A 27449-nucleotide genomic window follows, 5' to 3' on the forward strand; every position below is an offset into this window, starting at 1 on the left:
CTGAGTCCTACTCTTTGCAACCCCATGGACTGCAGCACCTGAGGCTTCCGTGTCCTTCACTACCCCCTGGAATTTGCTCAAATTCATGTCCACTGAGTTGTTGATGCCATCCAACCATCTCATCCTTTGTTGTTCCCTTCTCCTGCCCTCAATCTTTCCCAGCAGTAGGGTCTTTTCCAATGAGTCGGCTCTTCGGATCAGGTGGCCAAAGTATTGGAGCTTCAGCTTCAGCATCAGTCCTTCCCATGAATATTCAAGGTTGATTTCCTTTAGGATTGACTGGTTTGATATCTTTGTGTCCAGGGGACTCCTGAGAGTCTTCTCCAGCACAATTCAAAAGCATCAATTCTTTGGCACTCAGCCTTCTTTATGTTCCAACCCTCACATCCGTACATGACTACTGGAAAAACCATAGCTCTGACAACATGGACCTTGGTGGGCAAAGTGATGTCTCTGCTTTTTAATATGCTGTCTAGATTTGTCATGCCTTTCCTTCTAAGGAACAGCATCTTTTAATTTCATGGCTGCAATCACCACCCTCAGTGATGCTGGAGCCGAAGAAAATAAAATCTGCCATTGTTTCCACCTTCTCATCTATTTGCCATAAAGTGATAGGATTGAACACCATGATCTTAGGCCTTTTAATGTTGAGCTTTAAGTCAGTTTTTTCACTCTTCTTTTTCACCATCAAGAGGCTCTTTAGTTCCTCTTTGCTTTCTGTCATATCTGAGGTTGTTGATATTTCTCCTGGAAATCCTGATGACAATGTGTGATTTATCCAGCCCAGTGTTTCTCATGATGTACTCTGCATATAAGTTAAATAAGCAGGGAGACAATATACAGCCTTGACAAACTCCTTTCTCAGTTTTGAACCAGGCCGTTGTTCCATGTCCAATTCTAACTGTTGCTTCTTGACTGGCATACAGGTTTCTCAGGAAACAGGTAAGGTGGTCTGGTATTCCCATCTTTTTAAGAATTTTCCAGTTTGTTGTGATCCACACAGTCAAAGGCTTTAGTGTAGTCAATGAAGCAGAAGTATACTTTTTTGGAATTCTCTTGCTTTCTCCATGATCCAGTGGATGTTGCCAATTTGATCTCTGGTTCCTCTGCCTTTTCTAAATCCAGCTTGTACATCTGTAAGTTCTTAGTTCACATACTGCTAAAGCCTAGCTTGAAGGATTTGGAGCACTGAGCATTAGCTACCTACCATGTGAAATAAGCACAACTGCATGTTAGTTTGAACATTTCTTGGCATGGCCTTTCTTTGGAATTGGAATGAAAACTGACCTTTTCCAGTTCCGGGGCACTGCTGAGTTTTCCAAATTTGCTGGCATATTGAGTACAGCAATTTAATAGCATCATCTTTTAGGATCTGAAATAGCTCAGCTGGAATTCCATCACTCCCACTAGCATTGTTTGTACTAATGTTTCCTAAGGCCCACTGGACTTTGCATTCCAGGATGTCTGGCTCTAGGTGAGTGACCACACCACCAATCGTCATGGTTATCTGGGTAATTAAGACCTGTTTTGTATAGTTCTTCTGTGTGTTTATTCTTGCCACCTCTTCTTAATCTATTCTGCTTCTTTTAGGTCCTTACTGTTTCTGTCCTTTATTGTGTGCACCCTTGCATGAAATATTCTTTTGGTATCTCCAATTTTCTTGAAGAGATATCGAGTCTTTCCCATTCTATTGTTTTAATCTATCTCTTTGCATTGTTCACATAAGGCCTTCTTATCTCCCCTGCTATTTTCTGAAGCTCTGCATTCAGTTGCATATATCTTTCCTATCTCCTTTGCCTTTCTTTTTTCTTTTCACAGTAGTTGTAAGGCCTCCTCAGACAAGCACTTGGCCTTTTTGCATTTCTTTTTCTTTGGGATGGTTTGGATCACTGTCTCCTGTACAGTTATCAACCTTCACCCGTAGTTATTCAGGTACTCTGTCTATTAAATCTAATCTCTTCAATCTATTCGTCTCCTCCACTGTATAATCATAAGGGATTTGATTTAGGTCATACCTAAATGCCTTAGTGGTTTCCCTACTTTCTTCAATTTAAGCCTGAATTTTGCAATTGCTCATGATCTGAGCCACGGTCAGCTCCAGGTCTTATTTTTACTGACTGTACTAATCAATCTGATTTTGGTACTGACCATCTGGTAATGTCCCTGTGTAGAGTCATCTTTTGTGTTGTTGGAAGAGGGTGTTTGCTATGACCAATGCGTTTTCTTGGCAAAGCATGTTAGCCTTTGCCCTGCTTCTTTTTGTTCTCAAAGGCTAAAATTATCTATTACTCCAGGTATCTCCTGACTTCATACTTTTGCATTTCAATCTCCTATTATGAAAGGACATCTCTATTTGGCGTTAGTCTTAGACGGTCTTGTAGGTCTTCATATAACTGGTCAACTTCAGCTCTTCAGCATCAGTGGTTTGGGGTATAGACTTGGATTACTGTGATGGTGAATGGTTTGCCTTGAAAATGAACCGAGACCATTTTGTTGTTTTTAAGCTACGAGCTACTCTGATTCCTGCCCACAATAGTAGGTATAATAGTCATTTGAGTTAAATTAGCCCATTCCTGACCATTTTATTTCAGATTCCTAAAATATCGAAGTTCACGCTTGCCATCTCCTGCTTGACCACATCCAATTTACCTTGATTCATGGACCTAACATTCCAGGTTCCTATGCAAATTTATTCTTTATAGCATCAGACTTTACTTTCACCACCAGACACATTCAAAACTATGCGTCATTTCAGCTTTGACCCAGTCCTCTTTCTGGAGCTATTTCTCTGCTCTTTCCCAGTAGCATATCAGACACCTTCTGACCTGGGGACTCATTTTCAGGTGTCATATCGTTTTGCCTTTTCATGCAGCTCATGAGGTTCTTGAAGCAAGAATATTGGAGTCATTTGCCATTTCCTTCTCCAGTGGACCATGTTTTGTCCTGACTCAGGGATCAAACACAGGTCTCCTGTATTACACACATATTCTTAACTATCTGAGCCACCAGGGAAGCTCCATAAATTAGGTACAGTGCATCATATGGAAGCAATTCACTGAGGAGCTATCTTACCAAATCCAGTTTCTATGAAAATATTAGTACTGATTTAAGTTCATAGAATAAAATTTAAAAAAAAATTTTTTTAACTGAAAAAAAACCCTGTCTTTCTAAAAGTGGAAGGCAAGGGAATAGTCACTAAATAAAACATTTAGTTTATTACCATTTCCTTATTTAGACTTTCTCTTAGTTGAAATTTTATGTGGCTTCATCTGTACCAATGCACAAATACAGAAATGATTACAACTAGGAGACTACCTGCCCTCTCTCCCTTCTATGATGCACAAAAGCTTGATATTCCTCTTTCTCCCCCCTGTTTTATAATTTCTGTCTTCATACTGCTTCTCTAGAGTCTTAAGGTTTTTATTCAGTTATAACAGATACTTTTCTCATTTTTATAAAAACTCCAGTGATTTTCTGGGACAAGAATAGGATATCAAATAAATATTATTCGAGTTTAACAAATATTAATTCTGGAACATGATTTTTATATTGTTTGTTCTAGAATTGATTATATAAATGTACAAAATACTATACATGGTAACTCTTCTTTAAGAGAGGGGTAAGCAACATATTAAAAGGTCTGTAAGGTACTGGAGGAAGAAACCTATTTAACCATGTTTAATGCAGCATTGCTCCAGATGATTTATACAGAAAAAACTTTTTTTTTAATTTTGAGGTACATCTATTAAGGAGTAATGATCTGAGCCATAGTCAGCTCCTGGTCTTGTTTTGGCTGACTGTATAGAGCTTCTCCATCTTTGGCTACAAAAAATATAATCAATCTGATTTCAGTATTGACCATCTGGTGATGTCCATGTGTAGAGTCTTCTCTTGTGTTGTTGGAAGAGGGTGTTTGCTATGACCAATGCATTCTCTTGGGAAAATCCTATTAGCCTTTGCCCTGCTTCATTCTGTACCTTAAAGCCAAATTTGCCTGCTACTCCAGGTGTTTCTTGACTTCCCACTCACTCTTGCATTCCAGTCCCCTATAATGAAAAGGACATCTTTTTTGGGTGTTAGTTCTAGAAGGTCTTGTAGGTTTTCTCAGAACCATTAAACTTCAGCTTCTTCATTACTGTTCGGGACACAGACTTGGATTACTGTGATACTGAATGGTTTGCCGTGGAAATGAACAGAGATCATTCTGTCACTTTTGAGACTGCATCCAAGTACTGCATTTTGGATTTTTTTGTTGACTATGATGGCTACTGCATTTCTTCTACAGGATTCTTGCCCACAGTAGTAGACATAATGGTCATGTGAGTTAAATTCACCCATTCCAGTCCTTTTTAATTCACTGATTCCTAAAATGTTGATGTTCACTCTTGCCATCTCCTGTTTGACCACTTCCAATTTGCCTTGATTCATGGACCTAACATTCCAGGTCCCTATGCAATACTGTTCTTTACAGTATCAGATTTACTTCTATCACCAGTCACATCCACAACTGGGTATTATTTTTGCTTTGGTTCTGTTTCTTCATTCTTTCTGGAGTTATTTCTCCACTGTTCTCCAGTAGCATATTGGGCACCTACTGACCTGGGGAGTTCATCTTTCAGCGTCCTATCTTTCTGCCTTTTCATACTGTTCATGGAGTTCTCAAGGCAAGAATACTGAAGTGGTTTGCCATTTCCTTCTCCAGTGGACCACGTTTAGTCAGAACTCTCCACCATGACCCGTCCATCTTGGGTGGCCCTACTGAGCATGGCTCATAATTTCATTGAGTTAGACAAGGCTGTAGTCCATGTGATCAGATTGGTGATTACCCTGGACAGAAATGATGTGGACCTAACACAACCAGAAGATATTAAGAAGAGGTGGCAAGAATATACAGAAGAACTATACAAAAAAGATCTTCATGACCCAGATAAACAAGATGGTGTGATCACCAATCTACAGCCAGACAGCCTGGAATCTGAAGTCAAGTGTGCCATCACTACAAACAAAGCTAATGGAGGTGATGGAATTCTAGTTGATTTATTTCAAATCCTAAAAGATGATGCGTGCAAGTGCTGCACTCATTATGCCAGCAAATTTGGAAAACTCAGCAATGGCTACAGGACTGGAACAGGTCAGTTTTCATTCCAATCCCACAGAAAGGCAACGTCAAAGTATGCTCACACTACTGCACAATTCCACTCATCTCACACGCTAGTAAAGTAATGCTCAAAATCTTCCAAACCAGACTTCAAAAGTACGTGAACCGTGAACTTCCAGATGTTCAATCTGGATTTAGAAAAGGCAGAGGAACCAGAGAACAAATTGCCAACATCTGGTGGATCATGGAAACAGCAAGAGAGTTCCAGAAAAACATCTACTTCTGCTTTGTTGACTACGCCAAAGCCTTTGACTTTGCACATCACAATAAACTGTGGAAAATTCTGAAAGAGATGGGAATACCAGACTACCTGACCTGCCTCTTGAGAAACCTGTATGCAGGTCAGGAAGCAACAGTTAGAACTGGACATGGAACAACAGACTGGTTCCAAATTGTACTAGCCCTGACTGGTACATCAAGGCTGTATACTGTCACCCTGCTATTTAACTTATATGCAGAGTACATCACGAGAAATGCTGGGCTGGATGAAGCACAAGCTGGAATCAAGACTGCCAGGAGAAATATAAATAACCTCAGATTTGCAGATGACACCACCCTTATGGCAGGAAGTAAAGAAGAACTAAAGAGCCTCTTGATGAAAGAGAAAAAAGAGAGTGAAAACAGCTTAAAACTCAACATTCAGAAAACTAAGATCATGGCATCCAGTCCCATCACTTCATGGCAAATAGATGGGGAAACAGTGCAAACAGTGACAGCCTTTATTTTGGGGGGCTCAAAAAAAACCACTGCAGATGGTGACTGCAGCCATGAAATTAAAAGACGCTTGCACTTTGGAAGAAAAGTTATGACCAACGTAGACAGCATATTAAAAAGCAAAGACAATATTGCTAACAAAGGGCCATCTAGTCAAAGCTATGGTTTTTCCAGTAGTCATGGATGGATGTGAGAGCTGGACTATAAAGAAAGCTGAGCATCAAAGAATTGATGCTTTTGAACTGTGGTGTTGGAGAAAACTCTCCAAAGTCCCTTGCACTGCAAGGAGATCCAACTAGCCCATCCTAAAGGAAATCAGTCCTGAAGATTCACTGGAAGGACTGATAGTGAAGCTGAAACACCATTATTTTGGCTACCTGATGTGAGGAACTGACTCACTGGCAAAGACCGTAATGCTGGGAAAGATTGAAGGCGGTAGGAGAAGGGGACAACAAAGGATGAGATGGTTGGATGGCATCGCTGACTCAAAGGACATGAGTTTGAGTAAACTCCAGGAGTTGGTGACGGACAGGGATGCCTGGTGTGCTACAGTCCATAGGGTCACAAAGAGTCGGACACAACTGAGTGAGTGAACTGACTGACATCTATTAAATGTATAAAAGTGCTCTGTGAAATATTAGCCTATAAAATATGGTTCAATGGCTATTTTTTTCATCCATTCAACTTATTCATGTACCTATTGGTCCTATGCAATTTACTGCTTTTTGTACTTCCACCAGATGAGGAGAAAAAGTAACAGAAAGAGATGAAACCTAAATGTGATAGCACATCTAGTTAAACAGAATTTATACCAGGCTAGACAGGTGTTTGTATTACTTCAGCAGTTCATGAGCTGCTCTGAAAAGTCAAATGAACATAAAAGGCTAAATTCTGATTTCTACTCTATATGGTTAAAGTTTTTCATTTTTAGTTTAAAACAGGGAAATTTGCATGCCCTTTTACCCACACTGAAAACACTACTATCAACTATCACACTCTCTCCCAAGAAGCCTAGATTCTTTTTCAATACTTTCAAGCTGCTGTGAAAGTTAATAAACCTATTTATCATATGCAGGTTAGGGGCATAAAAATTACTAGCTGCAAGATAGGTAAACTCTGTTCAGTTAAAATTTCCATACAAACATTTGCTCTAAATTAGCATAAAAACCTAGCCTATCAATTTGTAATGTATATTTCCTGGGCTGAGACGAGATACCCCATGCCTGAGGTCCAAATAGGAAAAGGAGTATGTCAAGGCTGTATATTGTCACCCTGCGTATTTAACTTCTATGCAGAGTACATCATGAGAAATGCTGGGCTGGAAGAAGCACAAGCTGGAATCAAGATTGCTGGGAGAAAAATATCAAGAACCTCAGCTATGCAGATGACACCATCCTAATGGCAGAAAGTGAAAAAGAACTAAAAGGCTCTTGATGAAAGTGAAAAAGTTTGGCTTAAAGCTCAACGTTCAGAAAACTAAGATCATGGCATCTGGTCCCATCACTTCATGGGAAATAGATGGAGAAACAGTGGAAACAGTGTCAGACTATTTTGGGGGGCTCCAAAATCACTGCAGATGGTGACTGCAGCCATGAAATTAAAAGACGCTTACTCCTTGGAAGGAAAGTTATGACCAACCTAGATAGCATATTCAAAAGCAGAGACATTACTTTGCCAACAAAGGTCCATCTAGTCAAGGCTATGTTTCTTCCAGTGGTTATGTACAGATGTGAGAGTTGGACTGTGAAGAAAGCTGAGTGCCGAAGAATTGATGCTTTTGAACTGTGGTGTTGGAGAAGACTCTTGAGAGTCCCTTGGACTGCAAGGAGATCCAACCAGTCCATTCTAAAGGAGATCAGTCCTGGGTGTTCATTGGAAGGACTGATGCTAAGGCTGAAACTCTAGTACTCTGGACACCTCATGCAAAGAGTTGACTCACTGGAAAAAACCGATGCTGGGAGGGATTGGGGGCAGGAGGAGAAGGGGACGACAGAGGATGAGATAGCTGGATGGCATCACTGAGTCGAAAGAAATGAGTCTGAGTCATCTCTAGGAGTTGGTGATGGACAAGGGAGGCCTGGAGTGCTGCCATTTATGGGGTTGCGAAGAGTCAGACACAACTGAGCTACTGAACTGAACTGAATATATTTCCTATACATCTGATAGTCCCCATCTGATATTTAGTTCCTTTCTTCTTCCCTGAGCTGTCTATACAGAGCAGACCTCTACGAATAGAACACAGAGAAGATAGAAAATTCATGTTTTTAGTATGTTTTTAATTCCAAAGAGCTAGTCATCAAAAAAGATGGAAGAATATACCAAATTTCATTGCTGCCTTAAACATTACTGTATCATACTGTCATACTGGATTTCTTCCTTGTAACTACATAGGGTATGTAATTTTACTTACTAGTCGTAGATTGCCTACTATTTTCTGAACAATCCAAAGGTTATTTCTAAATTAAGGACTTTTCCCCCAGTAAAGGCAATTATTCTGTATATTATTTCTTTCCCTAACATTTACTGGCTGAGACATTTATATTTATTTACAATGGAAGATCCCCTGGAGAAGGGAATGGCTACCCACTCCAGTATTCTTTCCTGGAGAATTCCATGGACAGAGGGGTCATGGGGTTGCAGAGAGTCAGACACAACTGAGCAACTAACACTTTTTTTTTGTTTGTTTCAATAATATTTATATTTTCGTCCACCAAATTACATCTCTAAAAAGCAATACCAACCCTTGCTTCTCACTCAGCATTTTTCCTTCCAGAGGGAAGATAAATGGGAGCTGGCTGAGTCAAGGGAAAATGGTAAAAATGAGTAGTTGTACGAAACCATGGGAATTCATACTACACATATGAAGTTATTGGTAAGGTAGTATTTTGCAGTCTGAAAAGGCTATGGAGAATTAGAAATACTTAAACAATGACATAATTTTTCATCATGCCCCACCTGTCTGTCTATCTTGCTATTCCCCGAGGCTTGCGGGATCTCAGTTCCTCCATCAGAGACTGAATCCAGGCCATTAGTGAAAGTCAGGAATCCTAACCTCTAGGCCACTAGGGAACTCATCTATTTAAAGCGAGCTTCTCCTCTCTTCTCCCTGATGCCTCCCCACTCCAATTAATCAACTGGAAATTTTATAAAAACAGAAAATTCTCACCTAAACCTGATCAATAAAACCAGAAAACTCAAGAACACTGTGGAACTTAATAGTGTACACAGTAACTTTACATAGTATTTAAAAGTGCATATGTAAGGGTATATAAAAATGGCATAAATGTATTAACATCTTTTTAAGCCACAGAATATTCAGGGCTTCCCTGGTGGCTCAGACAAATCTGCCTGCAATGCAGAAGATTAGAGTTTAATTCCTGGTTGGGAAGATCCCCTAGAGAAGGGAATGGCAACCTCAAATCATCATATATACGATACAGGGGAAAATTTTCAACCATATACATTTTGAAATAATTAATAATAACATTTAATTAAAACATAAAACAGGGGAATTCCCTGGAAGTCCAGTGGTGAGGACTCTTGAGCTTTCACTGCTGAGGGCCCAGGGTTCAATCCCTGATCAGGGAACTAAGATCTTACAAGCTGAGTGGCCAAAAAAAAAAAACAAAAAAGAAGAAGACAAACAGCAAGGTCAAAATTGCAAACAAGTATTTGACATCAAACAAAACACAAACATTAATATTACTGCAAACATCACTTAAACAAGACAAATTTTCTATAATATAGACTAGGAAAAATGTCAATAGACATTTTTTTCCTTACACTATAGGACCTGCTGTGTCTTAACAACATCGCTAAATATTTAATTCTCAGTTTTTAAAATCTTAAAGGATTGGGGACTTTCCTGGTAGTCCAGTGGCTAAAACTCCCTGTTCTCAATCCGAGGGGCTGGGGTTCAAACCTTGGTCAGGGAACTAGATCCCACGTTCTGCAACTGAAGATCCTGCATACCATAACTAACACCTGGCACACTTAGATTAAAAAAAAAAATCTTACAGGATTAATTCTAAAAGGCTGAAACTTAATACTTTTCCACAACATAAAAAAAAAGGCAATCTGAGATTAAGAATCATAATTTACTAGTTCTGAAAGAACTGATGATTTTGGGGAGATAGTCACTGGCTTTAATTGTCACTGGAAAAAAATTTTAAAGTATGGAATGCTAGAAATAGAAAGGATTCTAGAAGTCAAAAATTGTGAATTAAAGACCTGATTTTACAGAAGAAATTCTGACCCGCAGAGAACTCTTGTTTTAGGATTAAGGCAGACAAGGAGTAAAAAAATCAAGAATTCTTAAACCTTTTCCCCTTTAACTACCTTTCAAAAAAAGCAAAGCCTTTAAATTTATTTTCACTAGAAGAGAATGAATGCCTATGATCCTCTAATTGACTAAGTGGTCTCACTGAAAACACCCCCAAACCTAAAACTTACTAATTTAGAGAAAAATTAAGCAAGCATAAAAATATGATATGACCTGTACTGGTATTCAAATCACAAAGTGCCTGTAGTGCTGTTGAAGTATCATTAAATTTCACCATAAAAACAGAAATGAAATATTTCCATCTAAAAAAATTTTCAAAACATTTAACATTTTGTTACTTTCCATATAATCACTACAAATTTACTGTAAAGATGCTACCACTTTTACAGTAAGCCATGCATTTTGCTAGGCATCAGAGACAAAAGATATATAAGACTGTCTATATATGAATACTATGTGTCAGAAATAAAACCAGATTAATCTGGTTAGTAATTTAGTTATGGAAAATATCAGTTATGTAGCTAATTCTGGAAGAATAAAATATTTAAAGAGGTTACATTTAGTTTCCTAAAATATTCTTTCCCAAGAGGTAAAACCAAATTCAAAGCTAGGGACAACGAGCAATATACCAGACAGAAAGAACCCTGCACAGATTCTCCTGTAATCTTGGGCCTAGCCTTAGCTCTCACACTAATCATATAAAAGTGGAAAAGTCACTTAATATCGTTGCAACTCAGTTTTCTTCTGTAAAGGATATTATAAAAGATAATAGTAAGTTCCTTTCCACATCTATGATTCCATACCAATTGGCTGCAACAGGAAGAAGAGAGTAGTGCTCTAAGTATGTTTTAGCACACAAAAAAAATTCACAGACTCTCTAAAAAACTTTACAAGTGTCTTCTATGTTCAAATACCAGAATGTATTAAACATATATAAAATCATTTGGCTTACACATATGCCTAAGAAGCCATTCTTCAACAAGGGAATTTTAAAATGAAAATTTCAAATATAACAACAAAAAGGAACCTGTTAAGCATCAAATTTCTTAACAATGAAGTAGAAGGGGGAAACAATGATAAGAATAAAAAACTTGTCTTTTTCATGTTATATCTATAATTTTCTATGAGTATGATTTGCTTGATATGTGTTTAGAGTACGTATTTAGATCTTCACTACAAAAATTTGAATTCTAACAACCATTAAAACTAAGATGGCTAAGTAAGATAACTGCCTGGCTCAGTGCCTTTAAACAAGAACTGTCAGAGGTGGATTATGAAGCCTAAATGCTAACAATTGCTAATTATATCAATTTACAGAGTTTTGAGCTGACATAGGTTATCTCATTGTATAAACCTACTGAAAAGATGGACATCAACTTTCCAAGATTAAAAAACAGAACAAAACAGACAATTTACATCATTGGGCAAGATATATCAGCAGTGCTATTATGACCTGTACACACCTGCGTCTCTCCCTGACCTCTGCAGTGGAGGAGACAGTGCCAGCAGTAGTTGTAGTCAAGGTTGTGGTAGAGGCTGCAGCATTAACAACAGTTGGAGCAACAGGAATGGTCACTGCCGTAGGAACACTGTCCTTTTCCTTTTCAGTACTATCCTCAGCCCACAAACGATTTGAGGTACTATAGCATCATAAGCAGCAACACAAAAAGAGAAAAGGAAAACAGCTAAACAATGAAAGCACTTTCTAGCAGCTGAAAACATGTGACTACAGGGATGGATTTTTTTTTTTTAACACAACATGAGACATCTTTCAACCATGAACCAAAAAGTTCACCCAGAGCTGTCAAAGAGAAATTTACATTTTAAGAAGCTTAATTCAAGGAAAAGTTCTTAAATCAGGAACTTAATTTTTTTCCCCAGACATATAATTGCCTCTTTTGGAACCAATTTTTGTTTGTAAATAATTTTAACCAGGTCATTGAAAAAATCCAGAGCCCCACAATCTTCTACACAAAAATGCATGCACATACATAAGCACACAGGAGGCCTGAACACAAAATGTATCTGTGACTCACCTGCTTTGTGTGCCTGCTGAGGAAGAACCCGTTGTAATCTTTGTAGTAGTGCTTGTGCTGGAAAGCAGGCTTTTCTGAAGCCCAGCTGCAGAGGTAACTGTTGGTGTTGATGTGGTGCTTGGAACACTAGAACTAATCAAATCATCTTGTCTTCTACCAAAGGAGCAACTAAAGGAAAGAGTCATATCTATATAGGATGTGTCTGTAGGTGTATTCTATAGTCAACGCCTATACATTATACAGATTCACAAGGCTAGGAAAAAAATCTTAAAAACTGTGTTCCTAAATACACCACCGGCTCCAGCACCAAGAGTTGCACCTACAACTTGCTAGAGTCTAGATGATTTCACTAATTTGGTAGTGTATCATTTTACTAACCCCCCACCCACCGACAAGATTTAAGGATGATCTGACAGCTTACGTTTCTGGAATTGCTCTATGTCATATGGACATGCCTGGAAAAACACTTTGGTTTACTCAGGGGAAGTTAGGACTAACATTTTTGAAAAAAAAAAAAAAGTTTCAGCAATGGGTCACAGCCTTAGGAGTGACCCATGCCTGTATTATATCTGTTGATCTTTTAGTCTTTTTGATTGCTTTTAGCAGAAAAAAATTATGCATAGATCTTCTACTCCCTCTCCAATATGATATTACCAACATTCCAATTTATGGCATTTCTACTATTCTGAGTTCTAACACAAGTAAAAACTTCTCAAGTCACCAAATGAGATAAGTCAAGTTACTGACTATTTCAAATGCCAGTCAAATACATAATTGGCTTATATGTAATTATATAGAGTTCCTTTTCAATATAATCTAAAAGATACTTCAAAATATTTAATTTAAAAATACATATTAGGAAGGCATAAGTAGGAGCAAATTTTCAACCTGTTGTTAAATATATATTCTGTGTCTTTAAATGAAGTTTTATTTAAACAACAAAAAATATATAAAGGCACATTTTTAATATTAAATTGAGAGCTCCAAACAAACTGCCTCATATTTTAATAAAAGAATACATGAACGTTACTTAAGAATTATTACCTTTTGTGATAAGTTGATCCTTCATTAATTGAGCTATTCTTTTTAAGATCATCTTCCCATTTTCTTCTCGTATATGAACTACTTGTTCGCAAACTTGAAGAATCTCTGTGGAAAAAAAATCCTTCAGATTCTGGCAGATACTTTTAAAATAGAGTTAAAGAAGCTGCACATTAATAAACATAGTAGAAGTAGAAACTAGTAAAATCCCTTAGAAAAACACTTTGGAATATTTATTAAGAAATGAAAGTAATTCACTAAGATTCCAGTTCTAAGATTCTATACCTAAGGAATAATTCTACCTATGAGGGGAAATAGAAATGTCTATAGAAGTTTTATTTATGATGACAAAATATTATATAATGTCAGTGTCCATAGTTTGGGCAGGGGGAATGGTGACTTTAATATCAGCAGATCTACTCTACAAATACTATGTATTGATGAAAAACAATGTTTGTTGAATTACACGCTAACATCAGTTCAGTTCAGTCGCTTAGTCGTGTCCAACTCTCGGTGACCCCACGGATTGCAGCACGCCAGGCTTCCCTATCCATCACCAACTCCTTTGCTCAAACTCATGTCCATGAATTGGTACTGTCATTCAATCTTCTCATTCTTTGTATCCCCTTCTCCTCCTGCCTTCTATCTTTCCCAGCATCAGGGTCTCTTCTAAGGAGTCAGTTCTTCACATCACGTGGCCAAAGTATTGGAGCTTTCGCTTTAGCATCAGTCCTTCCAATGAATATTCAGGACTGACTTCCTTTAGGATTACTGACTGGATTGATCTTTGTGCAGTCCAAAGGACTCTCAAGCATCTTCTCCAGCACCACAATTTGAAAGCATCAATTTTCAGCATGCAGCCTTTTTTATTGTCCAACTCTCACAACCATAGATGACTACTGGAAAAACCATAGCTTTGACTGTATGGACCTTTGTTGGCAGAGTGATGTCTCTGCTTTTTAATATGCTGTCTACGTTGGTCATAGCTTTTCTTCCAAGAAGTAAGCATCTTTTACTTTCATGGTTGTAGTCACCATCTGCAGTGATTTTGGAGACCCCAAAATAAAGTCTGTCACTGTTTCCACTGTTTCCCCATCTATTTGCCATGAAATGATGGGACCAGATGCCATGATCTCAGTTTCTGAATGTTGAGCGTTAAGCCAACTTTTTCCACTCTCCTCTTCTCTTTCACTTTCAACAAGAGGCTCTTTAGTTCCTCTTTGCTTTCGGCCATAAAGGTGGTGTCATCGGCATATCTGAGGTTATTGATATTTCTCCCAGCAATCTTGATTCCAGCTTGTGCTTCATCCAGCCTAGCGTTACAAATGATGTACTCTGCATAGAAGTTAAATCAATAAGTAGGGTGACAATACAGAGCCTTGACATACTCCTTTCCCAATCTGGAACCAGTCTGTTGTTTCATGTCTAGTTCTAACTGTTGCTTCTTGACCTGCATACAGCTTTCTCAGGAGGCAGGTCAGGTGGTTCTGGTATTCCCATCTCTTTAAGAATTTCCCACAGTTTGTTGTGATCCACACAGGCTTTGGCATAGTCAATAAAGCAGAAGTAGTTGTTTTCCTGGAACTCTTGCTTTTTTGATTATCCAATGGATGCTGGCAGTTTGATCTCTGGTTCCTCTGCCTTTTCTAAATCCAGCCTGAACATCTGGAATTTCTCAGTTTACTACTGTTGATGCCTGGTTTGGAGAATTCTGAGCATTTATTTGCTAACATGTGAGATGAGTGCAATTGTGCGGTAGTTTGAGCATTCTTTGGCATTGCCTTTCTTTGGGATTGGAATGAAAACTGATCTTTACAGTCCTGTAGCCACTGCTGAATTTTCCAAATTTTCTGACATAAGGAGTGCAGCACTTTAACAGCATCATCTTTTAAGACTTGAAATGGCTCAGCTGGAATTTCATCACCTCTACTAGCTCTGTTTGTAGTGATGCTTCCTAAGGCCCACCTGACTTCAGACTCCAGGAGTGAACATCAACATTTTAGTAATCAGTGAACCAAAATGGACTGGAATGGGCGAATTTAATTCAGATGACCATTTTATCTACTAGTGTGGCCAAGAAACCCTTAGAAAATATGGAGTAGCCCTCATAGTCAACATGCTAACATGTAAGACTGCTTATGAGATCTCAGGTGAAAGAAAAAGACACAAACTGAATACTATAGCATGACTACAATCATTATTAAAAAGTTCTCACTCTATATGTGCTGAAAAGTGAAGAAACACACTAAAATGTTGTCAGTGATTAAGTAATGGCTTTTTCTCCCTTCCTTCTCCTTTTGCATTATGTTCCAAATATTTAGAAGCATACGCTAGTCAGTGACCTCATCTGCCACCACTGTCCTCTCCCTCTGATACAACCATAATGCCTTTATTTATACTGTTATTTCATGAACATACCAAATTCTGTGCCTCCTCAGATCCACGTACCTGGTGTTATTACTATTAGGAACACCCTCCATTTCTTCCTGAAATCTACATACCTTGTAATAACAACAACTCAACTCTCATATTTTAACTCTCATACTAGATAGTAAAGATTTCATAGTAAAAAAAACAAACAAATAAAGCAAATGGCAATGAGCCCACCTGTTCTCTTTCTCTTCAATGTCAGATGTACTGGCGAGCCGTCTCGGTATTGTAGGCGCAACATATGCAAGCCTAGTTCCTTTACTATCTTTTTCCTACACAACGGCGAGAAAAAAAGAGAGAAAAATCAGTGCGATGATTACAGGTGCTGCTAAAAGTATGGAAAAAGTATGCAACAATGTATAATTACACAGTCATCACAGTTTATTTGGTAATATTTCCATCATTCCTAGCTAAACTCTAAAACATGTCTATCAATACTCAAGGACTATAAGCACTAAATGACAGCCTGCTCAAATTAATTTTCTTTTTTCTCCCTTAATCTAGAATCAGATCATTTTAACATAAGAAAAATTCCTCCCCATTTTAATGACTGTTTCTAAAATTTCTGTAACATATTATTTACCGTAACATAGTATTATAAGACAAAACATCCTTATTTCTTTCAGAGAGAAGAGTTCTCAAATATGATTCATTGTAAGTCTTAATTATTTACGTTATATAAGCTATTCACTACTTTTATATTCTATGCTTTAAAAATACAACATCATACAAAACAAAAAATTATTTCAATTCTATTTATCCAAATCTAAGAGTGTAGATGCCATTTAATGGAATCTGTTATATTCTCATTATATGGTATCCGTCAAGTACTTGGAAGACAATAGGACAATAAATTTATACAGAATAAAAATCCTAACATTACTTTATGAATAATTCATTTCTGAATTTCAATACATATAAATAAACATTCTTATATAGTACAAGAAAACTATATGGAAAAATATCTGAGTACTAAAAATACAATGGAAAATAAATAATCCAATTATATAAGATAGCTTTGAATGAACTGTGGTACACTGTATTTAATGCTATTTAATAATGCCTTTCAAAATACAGCTATTAAAATTGCTCACTAGGACAAAGCTGGGATGTATCAGATGAAAAAGTAGGTAAAGAAATTGTAGATATTGGATAAATGCAACCTATGAGTATAATCACAGTCTAGAACAAATGCATTCCTAAATTTTGAAAACCTTTCTTAATAAATAAAATTAGCTTATCACTTGATAGATTTTACAGGATTCCTGTAATTGAGTAGTCTCATAATTTATGTTTTTGGTAAATACATCTGATCTCCCCAATAATTATATTCTGCATATATACTGGCTGAAGGCAGGTACATTTGTATTTTCATATCATTCATTAAGTCACGTGAATTAAGTTGATATATAGGTATAATAATGATACACAGTAGAGAACCAATCATTATAGTTCTTATAGAAACCAAATTGTGAAACAGATTACCTTTTCTTTATTATCCAAAGAGGAGGAAAGTCTGGGACTTGAAGCTGAGCGCATGACACCTGCAGTGTCTTTTTCCTTCTGAGCTTCTTTAGATGCTGTGATTTCTGCAAGTGCACCATAACTGCCCGTCTTTCTAAGTCCTAACCTCCAAGATGCAGGGGACTCATCTTTTCTCTCTTCTTCTTTGGGAGAAATTTTTGTAGCTGAAGTTGGAAACTGTTTTTATTTTATTTTTCAGGAAAAGGAAAAAAATTGTCAAGACCGATCAGTCCTTAAACTGGAAAGGAGAAGTTTACAGATTAAATGCTTTAAAATTACAGTTAATAGTTTCAGGAGAAACACTTACTAAGCAGGTTAATGTCTTAGTCAAAATGTAAAGATCTAAAACTGAAAAAAGAAATATTACCTGTCGAGATGTTAGGTTTAAGAACACACACGCCACACTTTGTATCACACAGAAAGATTATGATGCGAATACAGAGAAGAGAAATGAGCACACCATAATGACTTAAAACCATGCATCGTTGAAACCAATATTCACATTAAACTTGTTATGTTGTAACCTAATATAAATCCTTGCACATGGAAAAGCCTCACCATAGATTTTTCACCCTTACTGGGCACAAGAACAATGCCAGTTTTGCGCAAGCCCTGCCTCCACGATGCGGGATCTACTGATTCCACCACAGGCATGATAGGAGCAATGAAATCATACTAAAGCCAATTAAAATAAGACAGGTAAAGAGACACAGATTGAAAGTTTGAAAATATAAAAGGAAGTTATGAGCAAAACAGATTTTTCTCCCTTTTTAAAAGAATTTTATAATAAAGTAAAACCCCGATACTGGGTAACTCTCCAATCTTTAAGAGTCACTGGGAATAAGTTCCAGTTTTAGTATAAGAGCATCCGAAAAAATCTAAACTTCTTAGGCAGTTAAAGGCACAGAGAGCTGGTAATATTCTAGTATGGATGAACTAACTACTGCACTTGAATTTTGTTTTTATTCACTTTGTACTAGGGTTAAGAAATTTTACATACATCATCAACAAAGTAATCATCAATATATATCTAATCATAATATTTAATTCATTAATATTTTAAATATCATAGCCTTAAAAGTACCATTGGATTTTTCTACCAAACATTAAACATGTCAACTAGAAACTATTTTTGTACAAATATTTATTTCATTTCAGTTTTCCAACAGCCTTAAAAATGAAACACCCATAATCTTTAAACTAGTTCACTTCATCAACTGCACTTACAGAGTTTAAATATTCAACCATAGTTAAATATAGACGGTTAACAGAGCAACTAACTAGTTACTACAAGCACAGGATATGGATAATTAAACAATTAAACAACCCAAAACAACCTTTCTTTCACATTTATAGCCCAGGTTTACCGTAACAGAAAGTTTAAAAGAACTTGTTAAAAGCACCATAATGTTGGAGGTCTACTTTCTAGACAAAAAAAAAATCTCTAGTATTTCCAGTAATTAATTCCTATCAATAGGGTTGAAAAGAGACTCAAGACATACAGCATTTCTCAATTTCCAAAATGTGCACTGAGGCATTCAAGATGCAAGAACAAAATCACAGGAGTGCTATGGAATGTTTTAAAATTTTAAGTGAAGTACAGTGACATCTGTTGGACACAGCACAAACTGCCATTACTATTTGTAGTAACTACTTAATAAATGAAATAAAGAAGTATTCCTTTGGGCCAAATGGCACTGTGAAAAAAAATCAGTAAAACACTAAAGTCTCCCTTGGCTGAGAAAGTCCAGGAAGCTCTGTAATATTTTACTCAGTATGATAGGCACTGCGATGATTCCTTACTGATTTCAGAGTTTAATGTCACACTACTCGAGAACACAGGCTGGCAAACTTTTTTTCTATGAAAGGTCAAGTTGTAAACTTTAGGCTTTAACTACTCATCTATGCTGTTATAGTACAAACCCGCCATAGGTAACATACAAGTGAATGAATGTGAGTGTGTTACAATAAAACTTTATTTAGGGGCAGTGAAGTTAGAATCTGTGTGACAAAATACTCTTTTTCCTTTAATCTTCCCCTGCCTCTGCTAATCATTTAAAAATATTAAAAGCATTCTAATTTGCAGACTTTACAAAAAACAGGTAGTGGGCCAGGTTTGGCCCACAGACTATGGTTTGCTAATCCTTCACTGCCCCTAGAAGCTTCCCCAAACTAGAAACAAATGTTACTCTTCCATGATAAAATAGTAAATAATATTTGCTGAATGTTAGAACAGAAGCGAACATTTAACAAATGTTCACTTGTGTCAGGCCTAAAAGAAGTGCTTCATAGGGGCTATCTCATTTAGTCCTGCAACCACCCAATGAAACAGAACTTTACTATCATTTTAGAGCTGAGAAAAATGAGGCAGTATCATCAAGTTAGAAATTTTGTTGCACTGTTAAAACTGATATACCGCCTCTCTCTAACATAAACTTCAATTTAAGAACTGGTTATCTGTTTAAAGGCATCTTTCTGTTTCTGGTATATAAATGAACCTCTTTGAGTAACTCAAGTATACCTATTCCCTGAGATTTTTCTTTTTGTTTTTATAACCAGGACACTATTTTGATTTTCCTATTCTTCTGACTACCCCCATTCTTGGTCTTCTTGTTGCTATTGTTGTAGCAACTTTCCTTGTCATAGCCCTGTAACATAAGCACTCCAACAGTCTGTCCTCACATATCCTATCTTCTCTTTGAATTTCCTTCTGAGTGATGGGAGTAGGGTCTTCTTTATATCCTCATGCATTGTGTTCAGCTTATTCTCAACTGTGCTATTCTGCAACTCAATCTCACTCCTAATGTCCCAGTCCTGAACTTCTATTCACCTGTAGAATGCACTGTAGATAAGGAAAACTGGAAACGGAAACAATATATAAAGTGTAACACCTTTATTTCCAAACCAACTCTTCCTTGGTTCCCTATTTCTGTTAAGGGCATCAGTAATCTATTCAATCCCTAAAAAAAAAAAATTTTGGCCACATTGTGCAGGCATGTGGGATGTGGGATTTTAGTTCCCTGATCAGGGATCAAATCCATGGTCCCTGCAGTGGAAGCAGGGAGTCTTAACCCCTGGACTGTGGAGGAAGCCCCAATCCCCTGCATTTGCAACTTGAAAGTCATGTTAGACCTCTTCTTTGTCATCTTCCTGCAATTATAAATTAAGCGACAAGTCTCTAAACCTCCTCCTCTCCTTTATATAAGACCACTACCCTCTTCTGATTTATATTCTTTATCATATTGGGAAACTTCAATGACTTTCTAATAAACCTTCTCTCAGTCAGTCTCTCGCCTTCAAACACACCTGTACATTAGTGTCAGAATAATTTTCTATAAAGAATAATTCTCTCATGGTCTTGTTCAAATATCTGTGATTCTCTATATCTATCAGATCACAAAAACGTTACCACAGGAATGAAAACATTTCAGAGTTTGGCTCTACTTTTCCTGTTTCACTTCATATATGTATCCTGTAAATTAATCAAACTTGACAACTCATTTTTCCTGAAAAAATACTCTATATTATACCTACTTTGATCACATCGTTTCTCTTGTCTTTCAACAAACTATACAAACTCTTCTCTGTTAGGCTGAAATACTACCTACACGTTCTTTAAGATCTATCACAAATGTTCTAACTCCACTATCTCAAATCAAAAATGATTTCTTCCATTTTAAAATCACTGTTTTACAATTAAACACTTTTATTGGTATACTTCATACCCACAGCACACAGTCTTTTATTGTAGCAAGAACATGTAATCCAGAAAACTAAACTTTTACCATCTAGTAAAGACAATATAGTTTACATGTACTGGAATGTATGTGTAGACAGCAGAATAGATAATTTTTTTTAGAGATTCCAACAACATTTACTTTGACTACAGAGTTATATATATAAACATTGTTAGTTAAACTTACTGTTAGTTAAAACATTAACTAACAATAAACTTACTGTTAAGATAAAATTTTAATATAAAACACACATTATTTAACTTATTAAGTTAAATAATGAAATAAACTTACTATTTAGTTAAATCATAAGATCAAACTAATGGTTTTACAGTTAATACATCCAAAAATTATAGGCTTGATCTCACTGCTACAGAAATAGTTCTGCAGTTTTAGCTGACAAGTTAACAACTGAAGAGAAGAACTTTAAAAGTGAATACATCTATGTTTCTCTATAGTTATCAGGAGTTATTACAGAATATAAGTGATATTTAATAGTTTTAGAGCTTTCAGGGTTGTCATGTGTATGTGTGTCTATTTATATAAGGTTTATGCACTGGTGGAAGAAGCTAGAGAACTTAAGACAACTTTGTCTAAAAAACAGAAGTTGAGGAGTGAGTGGCAACCTAAAAATAGAACTCTTAATTACAAAATCTTTTATGATACATTTATAAATTGAGAAATCATCTAAGGAAATTTGTTAGGTGTCTAAGTTACAGGGAAAATCTTAAAACGTTAACATTCTTTTGTACAAGGCTTTATTACTTGGAATAAAACTTGGCCATAAAACATTACGAACAAATACTGAAACAAGATAATCTTTAAAGTAATCTTCAACTTGAGAATAAAATGCAGTTTCTAAATATACAAATTAGAGAAACAACTGTCATTAGGTCAACTTAATTAAGAATCAGAATCAATTCTGATTAATAATTGATAAGAATAAAATAAGAACTTTTATAGCAAAGAGATAATTGGCCCACTAATCTAACAGAGCTATTAAGTATCTGCTTTCAGTGAGGGCAGTTGGCATAAACTGAGAAGTAAACTGCCATAAATCTAGGGTTATGCTTGAGAAAAATATAATTGATAAGAAGCCTAGTGTAATTATTTGACTACAGTAGGAAAGAGACTGCTTAGCTAAATACTCAAAAGACTAACAGCTGGCTTCTTGGCTAGCTATGCCAAGGGAATGGAGCTTATGGGAACTTTTTGATAAATTTGCAGTTCTAACAGATAATAAATCAAAAGAGTTAAAGTTCAGTATCCACTGAAGAAGTACAATGGGATTCTATAATTAAATAAACCTTTAGTTAAAGCAGCTCATAGTAACTCCAGTTACGATGACTATCTTAAAAATCTTGCAGACAGACTGCTTCTAGAGAATTTCATTTTAAAGCATATATAAATTATGGCCATTTGAAGATAGTGTCTAACTGCATTTATGAAGCCCTCAGTTCTAGAATATAGAAGGTGAGATGATTTAGTCAGAGTCTCCTGATATTCTTTGCACAAGTGAAATTCATGTTATTTCTACCACTAAAAATTCACACTACTGCTTTCCTTTGGAAGAGTTTCAAGAGGATTATTAATAATAGTACAGACCTTTCTCTAGCTTATGATTTTAAAAGGCTCAAACTGTGGCCACTTGGTATCAAATCCAAAGACTAGCAAAACTGACAATATGATAGAACTACTGTGGGGATTTAAAATCAGTCCTCAAACCAATGCAAATCAAATAATGTCAGAGAAGCAACAAAACAAGTCCAAAGGCAGAGACATGATAAATGAATACAATGTGTAATTTGTGAGTGGACCCTTAATTTGAAAAATCAAAAAAATTTTGAAAAATTTAAAAAAAAAATCTGAAAAGCAAAAAAATCTAGATTTGAAAAATCTAGAAAGGTGTTACTAGGAGAACAATTGGGAAAATTCTGAGTATGGTTTGTATATTAGCATAAATAATGTTTTATATCAATGTCAAATTTTCTAAGTATATTGATTTCACTCTGGTAATGAAGGATAATGCATTTGTGCTTAAATACATACTCCAGTATTCAGGAATACTGTGTTACAGTGAAAGCAGTCAATTCTTAAACAGTTCTGAGAAAAGAAAAAAAAAAGGGTGAGTGCCTATGTGTGTGTGCGTGCACAAACACAGGTATGTGAGTGTGTGTTACATAGAGAGGGAAATGAGGTTGCTCATAAAAGACAGGTAAGGGCTGGTAGGGAGAAGCCTTTAAAACAAGACCAGTAGATTAAAGAAACAAACAAACAAAAAACCCACAGAAAAACCTTTAATCTTTAATTTGGGTTTAAAAAAGTATGGGTTCTGAAACATCAGGGAAAAGAAGTCTCGAACATCAACACACTAAGTTGGAAAGCACTGTTTGGTGGAGAAAGGAAAGTAGGAAGGGTAATAAATAAACGGAGAATAAAATAAGGAAGAGGAAGAAATGAAACTAACATTTTGGGAACACTCAGTCACTAGCCAAGCTCTTTCAATTACTACTTAACAATGATAACTTATTTTCTCTCTTTACTATCATTTTTGTTTTGTCCTTTTTAGGGAGAACACATAAGGAAGACAGTAACTCGCCTAGAGTCACAACAACTAACAAGAGGTGGGGTCAGCAGCTGACCTTTGGTTTGTTCAGACATACCTGGTGCTTTGAAAATGAACTAGAAAATCAAGATTCCAGTTCTCTTAGTGACCTGTGGCAATTTTTTTCATGCTTAACTTATACACACATCAAATTACCAAAAAGTACCTTTACTCAATAGAAATGAAAGATACAAAACTCTTCTCAAAAGTCAAAGGAAATAAAAAAACTACCATGCTCAGTAGTTTTTTATATGAAAAACTTTATTTTGGGGGCTCTTTATTTTTTTAACGATTAACTAATATCAACTGCAAAAAGTATTTGAAAAAAGAATATAACAGGTTCAGCAGAAATCTCAGTAAAATAAAGAAAAAGTATTTTTATTCTAAAACCTTAAACTTAGAACTGTCTTCATGCTTTAACTCAAATGGTACTTACACAGAATACATTTATTTTTTAACAAACACAATTTTGTCTTACCTTTTTAATAGGTGATGTAGGTGTTGGCTGACCAGATGACACAGTAGGTGTTGTAACAGCTACAGGAGCTGCTTGTGTACTAGAAGTATTGGCATTAGTTACAGAAGCCATGGGTTTTGTTGTCTTATCTTTAGGAGGAAAAAAAGAAAAAGAACATTAAGAGTCATGATTCTAGATGAGTTCTGTTTCAGAGGTATTGAAAATAGTATTTAATACTGCATTTTTGTTTAAGGTTTTGTTAACTTACTCTTTTCCCACTATCACCCCTTTTAACAAGAGAATTTTTCAAGGAGTTTCTAGAAATGTCTTAATATGTATGAGAGTTAAATAAGAACATGACACATAACCAGACTTTTAAGAATAAAAAGCACAAATAAAATCTGACTTTTGTACTTCTAACACTATGGAAAATTTTTTAAAAAATTTAAATTAATTTTTAAAACCTGAACGCTTGAATACAACGTAACTTCAAAAAATTCAATATTGCTTATCTAAAACTTATTAGCTCTTCTTTGTTCTAGGCATCTAAACTGGTCTTTGTTGGTAATTACATTCCTGTCAAACAGTTACATTTAAATGTCACAAAGAGCATTCCTTCTCACCCCTAAAAGGTATAAAGTTAAATGGGTACAACATCAGCTGAATTAGGTTAAATCTTTTCCCATGATGTATCAAGACAATTTCCAACTAATAATTGATCACTTAGAAAAAGATTTTTGAAATACTAGAAAAAAATCAATATGATGCTAGCAAAAATTGAAAGACTATTTGAACACAGAAATCAAACTAGCCTTTAGCACAAGTCACATATAAATTTAAACCTTTAAATTAACTATAATTTATAAATGAGCTAGCAAAGTTTACTTTTCAAATGGTCAAAAGTCAATTAACTGAGCTTTAAAGTATTCCTTTAGTTTCAAAATGGGATAGAACAGGTATCTTTCTATACTTTTGGGAAGAAATATACTGCTTTTAAAGCTCTATGAGATATTCATTTTTATTATACTATTTCTCTTCCTTATATTAATAGGGCTGAAAGCATAATCTCAAACTACATCAAAGGACAAGGCCAAATTGACACATTTAAAAATCACTATTACCATAGCTTTTCAAATAAACTGAATGAGCTAAACTCAGTCTAATAAGCTTTTTTTCTCATTGTTAAATCTCTTTTCATTCAACAGAAGCTAAGCCTACTCAGCATAATTAAGTACAAACCATGTATATTCTTAATTAAACCATCCTCCTGGGAAACAATCCATCTAACTGAAGAGATTAATTCAGTGAATATTTACTAAGTGCCTAATACCTCAAGCATTGTCCTAGGCACTAGAGATTTATCAGTCAATGAAAAGAAAAAATAACTGCATAAAGCTTATAGTCTGGAAAGAGAAATGAAGTTCAGCATATTTTTTTGCATTTTCTTGTTTTGTCCTATTTTCTCTAGGTTTAAAATTTTGTTTTATGTTATTGAAATAAATACATCAAAGAATGTATATGCAGATATGCAAACATTTATGGCTGGTTTACGAGTAATAATGAAACCAACCCCAGGTATCCATCATTCAACTTAAGTAAACATTATCAATGTTATTGAAGCCCTTTATATACATTTGACTTCAATGAAGAATAAAAACTTCATGTCCTAAAGGAAAAAATAAAAAACAAAAAACTAAAAGCAAAACTGTACTTCGCTTTCCTCATTCTCTGAACTACCTCTCAAAAATTTATAAATCATTTGGAAGGAAATTAAACTTTTTGTTGAGTCCCTATTTTCAATCTGATTTATATGAAACTGATTTAAAACTGGTTTTGTAAATATTTAACAAAAGAAAATCCAGCAAAATAGTTATTTAACATAAAATAGTTTCCCAAGGAAACAACCCTGCAAAAAGAAAAAAAGAAACAGTTTAGAAATTGTCAGGTCAAGCTGCAGCTCTACAGGGAAATGACTGCTTTCTCAAGCTTGCCAAATAAAGTATGATAAAGCCTTGTTGATATTAAAAGAGTGAGAGAGAAGGAACCACACAGCATTTACATGGGTTAATTCTTGAGATAGAGTCAAATTTTCCTGGCACAACTAGCTACTAGCAACAGGAAGAACAAAATTATCAAGTACAATACTTAAGAGAAACATTTAAAGTTAGCTTTCTGAGAAACTCAGCAGAGTGACTTAAACTTCAAATTGGAAACTAACATAATACAATTTGATAGTGAATAGATTCATTCATATTTACAGAATAGAAGAGATTACAGAACTATCCAGATAACCTAGTCTAATTCTTTCCATTCTATAGACAACGAAATTTCAACCAAAAGGTCAGATTTGCTAGTTAGCAGTGCCTAATCCTCAGAGTTTGTATGTTGTTGCTGTTTAGTCGCATCCGACTCTGCGACCCTGTGGCCTGTAACCCGCCAGACTCCTCTGTCCCAGGGATTTTTCTGGCAATACTGGAGTGGGTTGCCATTTCCTTCTTCTGGGGATCTTCCTGACCCAGGGATCGAACCTGTGTTTCCTGCTTGGCAAGTAGATTGTTTTTTTTTTATTCTATTTAGAAAGGCTGAACTGACTGTATGTTAATTTGAACAGGTAAGCTGTACAAGAAAATTTCATTTTTTATATCCTCCAAGTTGGATTCCACTGTATATGCTTGGTTCTTTCTTCAGACCTCTTTAACTTCAGACCGGAGTTGAGCAGAAATATGGCTTACTCCTTTCTCCTCAAATCATCCTCAGGCTTCTGACAAGGAGCTGGACCTCTGAGAAATCTTAACTGGCAGTGGTAGCTTTTAACTCTGGAGTTTCAGGACTATATAAGACAAGGAACAAGCTGCTCCTCTCTCAGCTCTTTCCAGGAACCTGACCCTAAGCAGACTGAAAGGCACTGCAAGACGGATTAATCTACTGCCATCGAACAACCTGCATTCACCCCGGGAGGCAGGTGAATCCCTGGGGATTGGTGCTGAATGCTGCAGCATCACCACAATCCACACCGGGATACGTCCTGTCCTGTCCTCCAGCTTGGAAGCTCCTTTGAATCAAACCACATTTTCATGAGAGTTCTTTGTGACTCCTGAGCATTTGAAGTGCTTCCGAACCTGAAAGCTGTGGAAAAATCAGCTGGCAAGCGGATTCTTTACCACTGAGCTACCAGGGAAACCCAGTGAATTGTACAGAAGGGATCAATTAAGAAAAAATTAGGTAACAAATCTTTGAGCTATCTGGACTTCCAGTTCTTGAATTCTTCTATATGAGCAAGGAGAGCTGGGTGCTAGTCTTGGTGCACATGTGCATGTAGTTTGACTGGTAATGACATATTTTACTAGAGGACAGAAGAGCCTAATATACTACACTCTATGAGGTCAAAAAGAGACGGACATGACTTAGACTGAACAACAAGAAAATTTTACTAGAGACTAAGGGCCAAAGCATATCTCACAGAGAGGA

General features: G+C 36.1%; 1 protein-coding gene across 1 annotated transcript in view; it reads right to left on the reverse strand.

Moving 5' to 3' along the window:
- The window catches only part of PPP1R12A (protein phosphatase 1 regulatory subunit 12A), a 166751-nt gene that overhangs the window by 36141 nt on the left and 103161 nt on the right, over positions 1 to 27449 (reverse strand). Inside the window, exons 9-14 of the mRNA XM_052639588.1 lie at positions 24003 to 24130; positions 17147 to 17362; positions 15839 to 15933; positions 13235 to 13339; positions 12191 to 12358; positions 11618 to 11794 (exon numbers count right to left, since the gene is read on the reverse strand). Of these exons, the coding sequence (XP_052495548.1) occupies positions 11618 to 11794; positions 12191 to 12358; positions 13235 to 13339; positions 15839 to 15933; positions 17147 to 17362; positions 24003 to 24130 (889 nt within the window). The remainder of the gene's footprint in view (positions 1 to 11617; positions 11795 to 12190; positions 12359 to 13234; positions 13340 to 15838; positions 15934 to 17146; positions 17363 to 24002; positions 24131 to 27449) is intronic.

This window comes from Budorcas taxicolor, chromosome 5, assembly GCF_023091745.1.
Source record: "Budorcas taxicolor isolate Tak-1 chromosome 5, Takin1.1, whole genome shotgun sequence".
NCBI lineage: Eukaryota > Metazoa > Chordata > Mammalia > Artiodactyla > Bovidae > Budorcas > Budorcas taxicolor.